The sequence below is a fragment of the Antrostomus carolinensis genome, unplaced genomic scaffold, assembly GCF_000700745.2.
Source record: "Antrostomus carolinensis isolate BGI_N321 unplaced genomic scaffold, ASM70074v2 scaffold347, whole genome shotgun sequence".
Lineage (NCBI taxonomy): Eukaryota > Metazoa > Chordata > Aves > Caprimulgiformes > Caprimulgidae > Antrostomus > Antrostomus carolinensis.
In genome coordinates this window covers 1-13,067 of record NW_010329237.1, presented here as the reverse complement: position 1 = coordinate 13,067, position 13,067 = coordinate 1, and the positions used below count along the sequence as shown (strand labels likewise).

General features: G+C 39.9%; 1 protein-coding gene across 1 annotated transcript in view; it reads left to right on the top strand.

Annotated features, from left to right (window-relative positions):
• Nucleotides 1-12,947, top strand: part of LOC104528437 (plexin-B2-like) — a gene marked incomplete at its 3' end in the record, with an annotated part of 32,237 nt that extends 19,290 nt beyond the window's left edge. Inside the window, exons 10-14 of the mRNA XM_010172446.2 lie at nucleotides 2,218-2,310; nucleotides 3,485-3,566; nucleotides 7,879-8,051; nucleotides 9,672-9,820; nucleotides 12,839-12,947. Of these exons, the coding sequence (XP_010170748.1) occupies nucleotides 2,218-2,310; nucleotides 3,485-3,566; nucleotides 7,879-8,051; nucleotides 9,672-9,820; nucleotides 12,839-12,947 (606 nt within the window). The remainder of the gene's footprint in view (nucleotides 1-2,217; nucleotides 2,311-3,484; nucleotides 3,567-7,878; nucleotides 8,052-9,671; nucleotides 9,821-12,838) is intronic.
• Nucleotides 12,948-13,067: the final 120 nt, after the last annotated feature.

Below are 13,067 nucleotides of genomic sequence, written 5' to 3'. Positions count from 1 at the left end.
GGCAGCATTACTCAAGAGATTTGTAAGGTGCTTGAAAACTTGGAATATATAGACATTTTCTGTAAAGCAGAATGGGCTGTATAACTTTCAGAGAAGGCTTTTAAGAGCTCAGAGTCAGTAGTTTATTTTCCATATGCAGCTTGTGAGAAGGGAGAAGTAAAAGGTCTGTTCCCTTCTATAACATAAACCTCCTAGAGACTAGAGTCAGGCCCTTTACCTTGTTAAAACACGTGCTCCTCCTCTGCCCCAAACCATGGTGGGCTCTTGTGCCTGCTACCCAACCTGTCACAGTGAAGGCACGATAGGAAAGGTTTCCACTGCCCTAATTAAATAAGCCTAGTGTCCCGTGAGTTACAAGTTATTCCAGCATTGAAAAAGTAGCTACAAATAAATAGCATAAGATCCTCATACATGAGGCTTTGATGACAGCAGGAGACAACTTACTAACCCTCAGAGCAGGAAAGAGGAATCAAGTAACTTTTTTTTTTTTTTTTTTTTTTTGCATTTTACTCCAAGACTCAAGCAGTTTTGGACAAAAACAAGGACTAGTTCTTAACGTCCACAGAAGGCATCAAAGTGAAGTTCTCACAAAGTTCAACAAGGCCTTGTGCAAGGTCCTGCATCTGGGTCAGGGCAATCCCCAATATCAATACAGAGTGGAGGATGAATGGATTAAGAGTAACCCTGTGGAGAAGAACTTGGGGATACTGATGGATGAAAAATTAGATAAGAGTTATGAATGTGCTCTTGCAGCCCAGAAAACCAATGATATCCTGGGCTGTGTAAAAAGAAGCATGGTCAGCAGGTCAAGGGCAGTGATTATCCTCCTCCACTCTGCTCTGCTGAGACCCTACCTGGAGTACTGTGTCCAGCTCTAGAATCCTTGGTACAAGAAAGACATGGACCTGTTGGAGTGAGTCCAAAGGAGGGCCACAAAGATGATCAAAGGGATGGAACACCTCTGCTGTGAGGACAGGCTGAGAGAGTTGGGGTTGTTCAGCCTGGAAAAGCAAAGGCTCTGGGGTGACCTTTTTGTGGCCTGTCAGTGTATAAAGGGGCCTTATAAAAAAGAGAGAGAATTTTTACCAAGGCCTGTAGTGACAGGACAAGGGGCAGTGGTTTTAAAGTGAAAGAAATAGGGTAGATTTAGATTGGACATAAGGAAGAAATTCTTTTTCAGTGAAAGTTGTGAGACATTGGAACAGGTCGCCCAGAGAAGTTGAGGCTGCCCCATCATTGGAAGTGTTCAAGGTCAGGCTAGACAGGGCTTTGAGCAACCTGATCTAGTGAAAGGTGTCCCTGGCCATGACAGGGGAGTTGGACTAGATGATCTTTGAAGGTCCCTTCCAACCCAAAATATTGTATGATTCTAAACAGATGAAGGTGGTCTTTTCCCACAGTGGGCTCTGATTTCATAAGTCTTTAGCAACAATGCTGTCTGAAAATGTCCTTGCTATTTACTTCTTTCTCTGTTTTTTCTGTCAAAGCTGTTTGTGCAGCCAGAGCAGGAGAATGACCCAGCACAGAAACAGTGTCATGGGGTGATGTGTTTGGTTTTTAGCCAGCTCAGTTCCTCGATTAATTCACAGAACAGCCAAGCTGAGAGTTTGCCAGTGCAGTGCAGGTCAGTATGTGCTGCAGCCTAAAAGCAGGAATAAATGGATTTAGGGCCTAGGGAAGAAGGTATCTAGGAGGCAAGAATACCCCTAAGCTGGTGCCTGCCATCAAAGACTGTCCTGTGAAAACACAGGTGGAGTTGTGGTGACGCAGGAGAAACAAAGCCAGCAAGGTCTGAGATGTTCATTCCAGTTTCCCATGTAATTCTTGCATTCCTGCTCTTGCCCAGCATCCCTACAGAAAAATCCCTAAAGGGCAGGACTCGCACAGCTCTGTTAACACATCTGATGTGTGAAGCCATCCAGTCTTCACATCTCTTGGCTTTTTCTTATTGCTTCCTGAAAAGGAATGCTAGGTATGTTCTTGCTTTATTGGTACTGCTTGGTGGTTCCACCTTTAATGAATACTGGAGGGGTGCAGCCAAGTAGCAGATTGCACTGACTGGATGTTTCACTAGCTTTGTTTTCAGAAGATGACTTTAACTGGTTAACCTCCATTTGGTCTTATTACTTCCAGTGCTGAACAGGATATTGCCTGGTGATATTTTATTACACTTGGTGATGCTATACAAATTCTAAGCTGAGCTTTTCTCTTCCATAGGATAAAAAATTTGTGGTTGGAAACAGCCAGTTTGAATTCGAAGCTCCTGTTGATGAATCAGATGAAGGAAAATTTTCATTCATGAGTAAAGAGGTAAATGCAAAAATGTGATTTGCCTACCAAGCATATTGTGTTCTTATAGACCTGTTCCAGTGTCCACATGTGTCCAGAAATATACAGGTAATATTGGTTTCCCTCAAAGAAGGTCATCTCTGATGGAGATTCTCCATTGTCAGTAGCAGTGAAAGGTAGCAGCTTTGGCTCAGAGCTCCTGGGGCCTCCCTTCAAGGCCCTCCATCTTTCTCCTTGATTTCTCTGTCTATGCAATCTGTGGATTCATTGAACTGTCCCTGGAGGAATTCGGTACCATTATTCTTTTATTCCTCACTTTTAATGCAATCTGATGAAATATTGAGGATAAAAGATGAGAATTTCAGAGCTCTGCCTCTCTACACTCCAATTCATTTATCTTTCCCTTTTTACATCTGTAAAAATGGGAATGGTAACAGTATGTTGCTGTTTGGCTACTTACTAGCTATGCTTCTTTCACTCTGGTTTATTTTACAGAGAAAAGAAATAATTTTTTTTTTTAATAGTCTATTTACCAAGCTCAAAGTTGGACTCACAAATGTTATGCTGACTTTAACTTTTATGTCTCATAAGCTTACTAACAGAGTAGTTTTGAGAACTAATTGACATTTATACAGCATTTGAACCTAGCACAAAGCATTTGCTTCATAAAGCCATTGTATTTTTCTTTGCTCTTTTCTTTCCCACTGGTTGTTATTACTGCTGTCTTTCAACCTGAGCAGAAGCTCATATCTTGGAGCACGTGAACCTTGTGCTTTGGCTGTAACGAGGGGGTTGCACTGCAAAAGATGCAAGAGATTTCCTCTCCATGTGGTGTGAGTCTGCTGTGTCCACAGAAGTAATGGAGCCAGATGGTGTGGGAAGGGAGAACTCAGCAGGGTCAGCAGCTATGCTTACTAAATCTGAACAGTACCTTTGCTACTAATAACCAAATGTAAATTAAATTAATGAAAAGAGGGTATTAAGATATTGCTGTCCCTTGGTACTTGAAAATTATGGTTGTGTTCATTAAAACATTTTTCTATAAATGTATTTGGCCAAGATTTAAAAAAGACCATAAGGTTTGGGATACTTTCTAAGACCTTCGCAGCTCAGATTATTGAGAATCATAGAAAACACACAAAATTAACCTTGCCAAATGAAGGTATAAATATCTCTGCTGTGTCACCTTTTCCAGTTCTCCTATAGTGCAAATGAGACCCTACGACTTAACTTATCCATAAGAACAGATAAGGTCAAGATTGACAGCAAACTGATGGGTAAGTATGAAGTACGGGATTAAAAGGAGGTTAATTACAGTAAACAGAAATCTGTTTACTTCGTAATTTGGAGTCATGAATAAGAATGTTACCTTTGTGGGTTTTACTGCTTTGGCTGAAACAATTAAATCTGACAGATAAAAAGTTATTAATACTAAACTCATGAATTAAACATCATCATTGTATATAGTAAAGGCTGTTTTAAGTATTCTACCATTATTTTCAAGTTTGCTTTTGCTCTCAAGGGCAATCCTAATAGTGAAGCTTCACAGTTCAAACATACTTAACTAGTCTGATTTTTACAGGGGTTTTTTGATGGCCATTTCCTTTCCCCAATGAACTTTCCCCTTCCGGTAGCAGAAAGGGGATCCTTCTCACTGCCGCTCATAGGGACTTCACTTGAAATCTCAGCTTTCAGCTGTGTCTCATCTCAGACGGGTTCTGCAGTCTTTATGTCTGCTGGCAGTTGGCAATACACTGAAACACTCAGTGTGCTTTCAGCTATATTATTAATTTATTTCTATGGCAACAAACAGTATATTGAGTGTTTTATAGCACAAAGACTTGGTCTCTGATATAAATTCTTTTATAAATATAAATCTCTTTATTTCTTTCAACGTACAACAATGAAGCAATTAGGTCTGTGAGCCTAGTCCTGAGCTGAGGGGAGGAAGCTCCAATCCGTGGAGCAGTGTCTGGGAGCTGGGACATACCTTACACTCCTTTGAACTGAAGTTTAAGGCATAATCTTGCAGAAACTGCGAGGCAACACACTTGTTACTTGTGTGATGAGCCAATGTCAGCAAAACTAATATTGCCCCCAAGTAATTTCCCCTGCAGATTAAATCTTCAGACCATATTTTTTCATCTGTACAATATTTACATTTATTCCTTTTTTTTATTGGCAGCATAGAAGTATGTTTATAGAAGATTTTTCCCTATGGCTCTGTGTGCAGTGTTGAAAGCACTTAAAAGAGGACCTGGCATGAATGTTATAGGAAGGTCATATTACAATCTCACACTGTCTTAATTTCTATTCCAAAGGCTGTGGTGTTTAAAACTGCAGATTTCTGACCAAATATTCACAACATCTTTTTTCCTAGTCTAGGAGAAACATAGGAAAAAAGAAGTAGCTAAATTATTAAAGAAATGTTGTAATTCAGATTGAAATATAGAGCCCTTGCAAGAGGGAAATTGAAAAATTATCGAAAAATGTCTCTTTTTATTATGAAAGGGATTTTTTTAATCCATATTCTCTCCTGCTTTTAAATTTCCTTGCTATGCGAAATCTGGAGCATAATGGTTTTTATGCATCCTGAAAAGAATTGGCTTTGGGTATATGGTTGCTGTAGAGAAGCACCTTTGAACCTGCCAGTGAAAGAAGCCTTTCCTTGTATAACACTTAATGAATACTAAGTTACGGTAGTGTTTTTACATCTCAAGCCATCAGGGGTTCTGAACAGTATGAAATCCAATATATCCCTTTTATCTTTTGTCCTTTTTATCAATGATTTCACAGCTGGTATCTCAAGGTGATGGATAAGAGTCTGAATCTAATGAGTGGCTTGCTGCTGGTACATTTAATGAGCTGATCAGTGAACAGGGGGAGTGTTTAGTGCTTTAAGGCTGTAGCTTTCTCCGTTGCATTTATGCAACTGGATGTGAGGGACCTCGAGACGCTGCAGTGCTGAAATTGTTTACTGAGGGATGGGATGCAAATCCCTGTCCAGCCGATGAAGGATAACAAAGTAATTCAGTAAGCATATTCCTGTGCTGTACTGGGTGGCCATGTGGTGGTGTGGGGGGGTAACACAGGGTTTAGAAGGCAAGGGGAAGATTTGCTTAACAGTATTACCTGCTCAAGTCCCTGTGCACTAGCAACCTTTCAGAGTGCTGTATTAAGAAAGCAATCTGGTTCCTGCAAAAGTAATTCACAGCATAGACGTGAGGAAACTTTTCCTTGCTGCTGCCCACACTGTCTCTTCTGCTTATAAAAGCAAACAACAATGTACCAGGGCTGTCAGTCTGGTGCTTTTCCCCAGCACTGCATTCACATCCAGCATACAGAGTGAATAGTTCACGCACAAACTGTTGAAGATATTGCTTGTGTTATGTTTGTTGCTCAGTGACTTCCATATTGATGTGCTCAGTATATGAAGCAAATTATGCTACTCCTGCTTTGTGTTCATCGATTCCCTGAGAATTCAAGATAGGGGTTGAATCAAATGGATGCTCTTTCTCATTGATTCATTGTTAGAAATGCCAAAGTCCCTTGGCTTTGCACACACCTCCAATGATGTCTCAGCTGAGTTTGTGCTAGTAAGGCTACTTGAAATCAAGTGGATATGCTGATTAGATGTAAGAAGGGTTAAAACCAGGCTTCATCACATTAACTCTTCAGTTTAAGGGAAAGAAAGAAAGAAAAAAAATGTGTTTTCTATTAAAGACTAGCTGTGAAAATGGATGTTGAGGTTTTAAAATATGCAGCATTTAGAGAAAAACTACCCTTCTGAGGTTATATGCTCTCAAGCAAGTGGCAGAGATACTGTAGCCAAGTTTTGGGCATCTGTAATACTGTTCATGCCTAGCAGGGGAATAAGAGCACTGCTGAAGAATAATGGAAAACCAGCATTCTCATTTTATTTTTTCATTTCAGTAGAAATCTGCAATGGCAGCCTCTTGGAATTAGATTTAAAATGCTACTGCTGCTGCTATTATCTAGGAAGATATCAAGTGCATTGAAATGTTAGTGACTGAAGGGTAGTTTTGCTGGTGTTCTTCCTAGAGTCCTGCTCTTCTGAGAATAAAAGCTTTCTTTAAATAGACATTTTTAATGGCCTTTACCATATGCAATCTCAAAGGGATTTATCCTAGTTTCTCTTGCCCACACCTGATCACCTCTGTTTACTTCAGTTTGCTTCCTGCATCTTTAAGGATGATACTCCTTTGGAAAAAACCTAGTGTCACTAAGGGTACAATTTCTTGAGACTTAATGAGCCCATAAAAGAACTCATCAGTACTGGAAAGGGGAGATGTTGAGTCTTTGTCTTGTACTCCCCACTCCCATCTGTGAGCACATTTAACTCTTGAAAGAGCACAGGAGGAAACCTGGATAGCTTTCTGCTCTTCTGGAAAGTGAAGTTGATTTACAAGACGACTCAACAAGTGCCAAAGCCTCAGTGGCAGAGAGTGAGGTTGTGTGGCCAGAAAAAAAGAGGAGCCAAAGAGTAGAGCAAAGCAGGGATGAAGGGAAGGAGCAGAAAAGGAGGGAGCAAGAAGTTTCCCTCTCTACAATAATCAGCTCACCTTCCCAGGCAAGCATAGCACTCACACTGAGTAATCTGTGCAATTTGCATGCTTCCCCTAGAGAAATGTGTGGCATCTTTTCAGTCTGTTTTCTGCTGGACCAGCTCTCAAGTGCATCTCTAAACGTTTTCTTTCAAGCCCAGGTTTTCACTGTGGTGCTGAACCACCCAGCTATGTCTCAAGGCTTTGCATCTATTTATGGATATTAATTTTTTTCAGCAACTGTGCATCATGCTAGAGATTGAGGGGGGCAAAACAAGCTTAGCATCTGGGACAACTGGTGCATGGTGCATCAGTAAGAGAGGCATGTTTGTCAGACCAGATTTCTTGGCTCAGAAAAACTAGAATTAAACCCCACTACAGAAGGAATAGAGTGTACATCAGAACAGCTACTCAAGACAAAAAGGAAAACAAAAGCAAGAAAATAGAGAAAAAGGAAAAAATGAAGAGGTATTAACTTGAACAAAGGATAACACTTCATTAAGTGTTAACTTTCTGTTTGGTTCAAGCATTAGCAATGATTTTGAAAAGGCCCACATGTTCTAGAAACGGCCACAAAGGCAGCTCTCTTCCTTTAAATACACGACTGGCAGAGGTCCCATGCCAGCTGACGTCTGTCCCTACCAACACCCATGCAGAGTTTATACCCTTCCACGTCTTACACCAGGAGGGACCTGTTTGTTTGAACTAGACTTTGAACAGTTATATAGGCAGGTTCGCTGAGGATAATCAAAGAAAGGACTTCGTTCTTAAATGTTTTGACTCAGGAGTGACAAAAATGTTATTGGGTTTTACTTGATAGTTTATTCATACTTTGCACATGGATAGATTTGAGGTTTTTATTTACAGGGTATTTTCAGCATCGGTCAGGGGTTAAGTACAGACTGTGCATATTCTTCATGCAACTCAACTGAGCAACAGGCAGGCTTTGTACATGGGATTAGTTTTCCTTCCTATCATTGCAAAAGAGGGAAATGTCTAAGTGCATTTGTCATTCGTATTTCAGTGACTCTGTACAACTGCTCTTATGGACGAAGTGACTGCAGCTTATGCCTCGCAGCCCATCATGACTATAAATGTGTCTGGTGTGAAGAAGAGGGCAAGCCCAGCAAGTGCGTTTATGAAAAACTCTGTCACGCTCCTCCCACCGACACGTGTCCTCATCCAGAAATCACTCGCGTAAGATTGGTTTTTTTCTCCCTACCAGTGTATTATTTTTCAGGAGAAAGCATCCAAACAAGCTCATACTGAAAGGCAGGGTTTTTTCCTAGGGTGTTAAGTAAGCTTCTGAAATAGCTGCAAGGAAATAATGCCAGTAGTGATGTGTGAGAGAGATTTGTAAAGACTCAAAATAAGAGACTGAATGGAGTCTTTGAGACTCCTTGTTTTTCAAGCCTTGTCCTCACTGTGCTAGAAGCCAGGCTGACAGTGTATGCTTAAATGTGGCACTTGATTCTTGGGAATTAGCATGGATTTTTTCTCTCCTGAAGTCCTTTCTACCTGAAATAAGTCTATAAGAAAGGTTCAATGCGCTTGGAAGTGCAAGCACTTAGCAGGCTCATTAACAGACTTCAAACTAGACTTCTAAATAGTATTTAACAAGGGAGCAGGTTATTTCTGCATCACAGTTTGTTTTCCAGGTATCAGTGATATTTTACAGTCCACACCAGGATGAAACCCAAGGCTGTAGAAGTCAAATGTAAGAAAACAGAGAGGCCAAATGTACACCCCTGACTTACTCAGCAGTAGTCCTGCAGTCGGAGCGTTCACCCAGGGCAAGGGAAGAGCATTTTCTACCTTGGTAGACCAGTAACCAAAGCAAGAAGTGGTAAATCCTTATACTTTTCAGCAATAAACCAAATGCGGTTTTTCTGGGCATAATTGTCAATAAAACAGTGATATGTACTTCCACTGGGCAAATCTAAATTGCTGCGACAGTGGTATCTGTACTTTGAAACTCGGACAGAGCATTTGGTCTGAACTTATCCCAAACTATCAGAAAATGCAGTAACTCTATGACAGAGGTTGAGAGTCATAACAGGGATGTTTTGCTCAAATAAGATAGAATTGTTTTATTCTGAAACCTGTAGCTCAAACTGGTAGAGACACTGAACGAATCTCCTGAGGCTGCACACTTAGAGGTGCAGTGTGGGTACAGACAGGCCAGCAGCACAGTGCTTCACCCTGTGAAGTCCACTGCAACCGCAGGATTTTCTGAGTCATCATTCTAATTGTGGATTATTTAATTAGCATCAGCCCATGTACTATATCATCCTACCATTTGATGCAGTAAGGAAGACCAAGGGGCTAGGGGAACTTTTGAAGACACTGTGGGGCAACAGTGTGTGTTAGGAAGGTGCACTCTTCTGCCATGAACCTAAACAGTACATGAACCTCAAGGGTTCACTTTTTGTCATGGCAAAAAAAGGCTGGAAGAGCCTGTCGAATGCTTGTGAGAGGAGCCCAATCTATTTGCTTTTCAAAATCACAGTGCTTGAGTGGAGGAAGCAAACTTAAAAGACAGTAAACACCAGGCAAGAGTTTTGCACATAACCGTCTGCCACAGGAGACATGAAATCAGCAGCTGATAAATAGTGGATCTGAGCTAACAAGTAATTAATGAACATTTAAATGTTGCATAGCATGCTTTTTGGGGGGGTCCTACAAGAAGCGTCTTTTTCATTTCAAGTATGGGTAAGTCAAAGTAGCTTTAAATAACAAGGAAGAGCAACATGGTCACTGCAGTATTTAATTTTGTCTTTTTTAATTTTATTTTTACTTCCCCTCATGCAAACACAGATTGAGCCAAAAACTGGACCACTAAGTGGTGGAATTCTTCTGACCATAATGGGATCTAATTTGGGAATAAAAGCAGAAGATGTAAAAAATATAACGGTGGCAGACAAGGAATGTCTTTTCAAAGAGGAATTCTACTCTGTCTCCACAAGGTAATTACTGGATATTTTTCACAAGATTTAGAAGAAAAAAGGAACTTCCTTGCATTTTCAGGAGTAGATGATCTTCCTGTAATTATGAAAGGTTATCAATAGAAGAAAGAACTAGTGCAATATACCTGAGATATTTCATAGTAACATATCTGAATCTTTATTTAAGGTTGTTTTAGAGTCTAATACAGAAACAAATTTATGATAGCATACTACCCTCCTGCTTCTGACTGATTGAATTTTTTCCTTATTTATTTTAAAAGCTTTCAGAAACTATTACTGCAGATAACTCAAGACTATTTATTTGTTTTTAAATTAAAGACACTGTAGGTGTGCATTTAGTCGTTAAAATCTTTGCTAAATCTGAACCACAGTGCAACCAAGCATACAAGATTTATGGGAAAGTAGGCAAAACAAGAGAAAGCTTAAATCTTTTTGTTTTAGTCCAGCCACAAAGTTTCTTTCCTAGGGGCAGGGGCGCAGCCCAGAGTTTTTGTTTGGCTTTAGATGACTAAGATTTGTCACACAGACAACAAGTCCATGGATGTTGGATTGCCTAAGCAGGTTGGTAAATGTTTTGTGGATTACTTGTCACACTCTTAAGCAGTGCCAAAAATGAAAACAAGGTGCCTAAATTCTTCTAGTTATCTAGGTGTTTACTGCAGATTATATTAAGCATCTAATTTCAAGAGGGAAATACCCTTTTGATATTAGCTGATAAAAAGCATAGCATGAAGGTTCAGTAGTAATATTAAGAATAATAACTTATTTTATGCAGTGTGATTTTTCTTTCATTCACTTTTGATATTTCAAGCTACAATTGAAACCTTGGCTTTCTTTCCCTTCAGTTAAAGTGTAATACAAGAACTTTTTGCTATTTCTGTGGTGTGTTTTGAAGGGGATTTTGAAGATACCTAAGTGATTTTTTTTTTTAGCTTTCGAAAAATGTTTAGCTTCAGTTAGTTTGTGAATCAGGCATTTAGAAGCCTCCCAAGCCCCTTGGACTTAAGAATGTATATATAGCTGTGTATTTCTTACTGCTACCCAAATCCGTCACCATAATTCATGTGTTTACGTGTGCATCAACATCCACAAAATTCTCAACTCTTCTACAGTCATCTTTTCCCATTTCCTCTTTCCAGTGTTTGCAAAGGCTGCACTGAATTGCAGCGTAGCCTTACAAGAGTTTCCTCAGCCACTTGGCTTTTTCTAAAGCATTTTGATATTTTTAAATACATGGAAAAGAGCCAGAACTCAGATAACTGGTTCCTTGTATCATAGCAACATTACTGGTTTCCTAAGCTCTGCCAGTGTGGTAATGGGTGAGAGCAAATGCAACTTGCATAATGTAATTTATCAACGAATTAGGGGCTTTTGAATGACGTTCTCCATTAGGGAAGCCTTGAAAAAGAAGTTATTCAAAATCTCCAAATAGCTATCTAATTTTCTTTCTTTATCTTCCTCATTTTTTTTGTTTTATTATTACCTTCTCTTATTTATTTTAATCTTTTTTTTTTTTCTAAGTGTCTAGTCTTGCTGCCCTATCCTCCTACAGTAAAAAGCTAGTCATTTTTAGGAGACAGTTGCTCCCATGGGCAGAAGAGTGGCAAGATTTAAGGCACTTAAGGCTGTTTTCTGCCTCTGCAGTGATTTAATTGCTGGCCTTGGAAAAGTCATGTTCTCATTCTTTGTAGTTTTCCATTTGTAAGATGGGGGAAGGGAGGCAATGCCAACACTAGGGAGGGAACTTTTCTCAATTAAAATCCGTGCTAACCACACTACGACGCTTCCCCCACACACACCCCCCCGGCCTCGGCCCCTGACTGCTTTCCCCGGCTTGACATATGGTAGAAATTCCTCCAAAGGCACCGTTTCCTGTTTCTGCCCGACAAGAAGATACAACTTCCAAGAATACAGTAGAGATGATGAAGAACAGACTCAAGCAGCTGTACACATGCCAGGACATGCAAGAATTTAGAGAATTTTGTCCATTTGCCCAGTAGCCAGGCAGAAAATCTGGAGTGATCTGCAGAGGGACTTGACAATACTTTTATTATAAGTCCTGATTTAAGTACATTATACCTGGTAATTTTGGATTGTTGGGATTTTTTTTTCTGTTTGAGGTTTTGTTGGGGTTTTTTTTAAGCAGTCATGCACTGTTTAAGGAAAAATATCAGTAATCCTGGAGGGCAAGAGCGAAGGAAATGAGCGGTGATCCTTAGGGTGTCCCCTGTGTGAAACTGTTTGCCTGTACAGGCTGCAAACATTGTATACTTCCTTTTCTAACTGTGTTATCAGCTATCTATTAATAATTTGTCACAGTTTTCAAGTGTGTCGAATCCTTATTGCATTTTCATGCTTATATTCTGTGGATAGCCTGTTTGAAATAAAAATTTAAACATCCATGCTACCACTCAGCAGCAGTGTTAGTTAAGGCAGTGTTTTCTCGGCCAGTGTTCCTTGACCTCTGATTTTGCATGGGTTGTCTGAGGATTTATTTTCAGAGAACAGTAATTCTAAAGGGATTTTGATCGTAGGTGTGAAAATACAGTAGTTTAAAGGTGAATGATAGCAGGATGCACAAAAAAAGTATCAGCAGATAAAACACACAAAGTTATAAGGTAGCTGATGGTCTGATTCTTAGATCGAGGCAGGAGGAGGGGGGTGTCCTTCGTTTTTTTAACATCACCAGATCCAGTGAAAACCTTATGTAGGGCTGAAGAGGTTCATCTCTGACTTGTGGGCTGAATTGGAGTCTTCTGTGGAAGGCATCTCTGCTAACTGACTGCTAAGTAGTTGTTGTGTACGGTGCTCAGATTTCAGTTTTATACCTACCTATAGATAGAAGATTAAACTATTCTTGGGTGGTTTTGCTGGGAATCTGAGGTGGCGTTCAAGTATCTTGTGTAGGTTAAAGCAAAGTTAGTGCTTTTGCTGACTGTGTGTGTGGTAGTTCACATACATTGCTTTGGTATTGCAGCTGTTACTTCTAACAGATAAACTTACATTCTTTCTTGTTAGGATTGTATGTCAGGTTGGACCAATGAATGAAGCAAAACAAGGTCAAATTGAAGTTAACATCAATGGAAAATTAGGTAAATCACCAAGCGAAGTGCTATTTACATACCAGGTAAGTGTATTTTTTTCAGATATGTTTTATACCGGGTTCATTACTTAAGTTAGAAGTTTACCTGTTAAGCACAGTCACTTGTGTTTGCCTTACAAACTTTGTTTCATCAATAGCACTGTA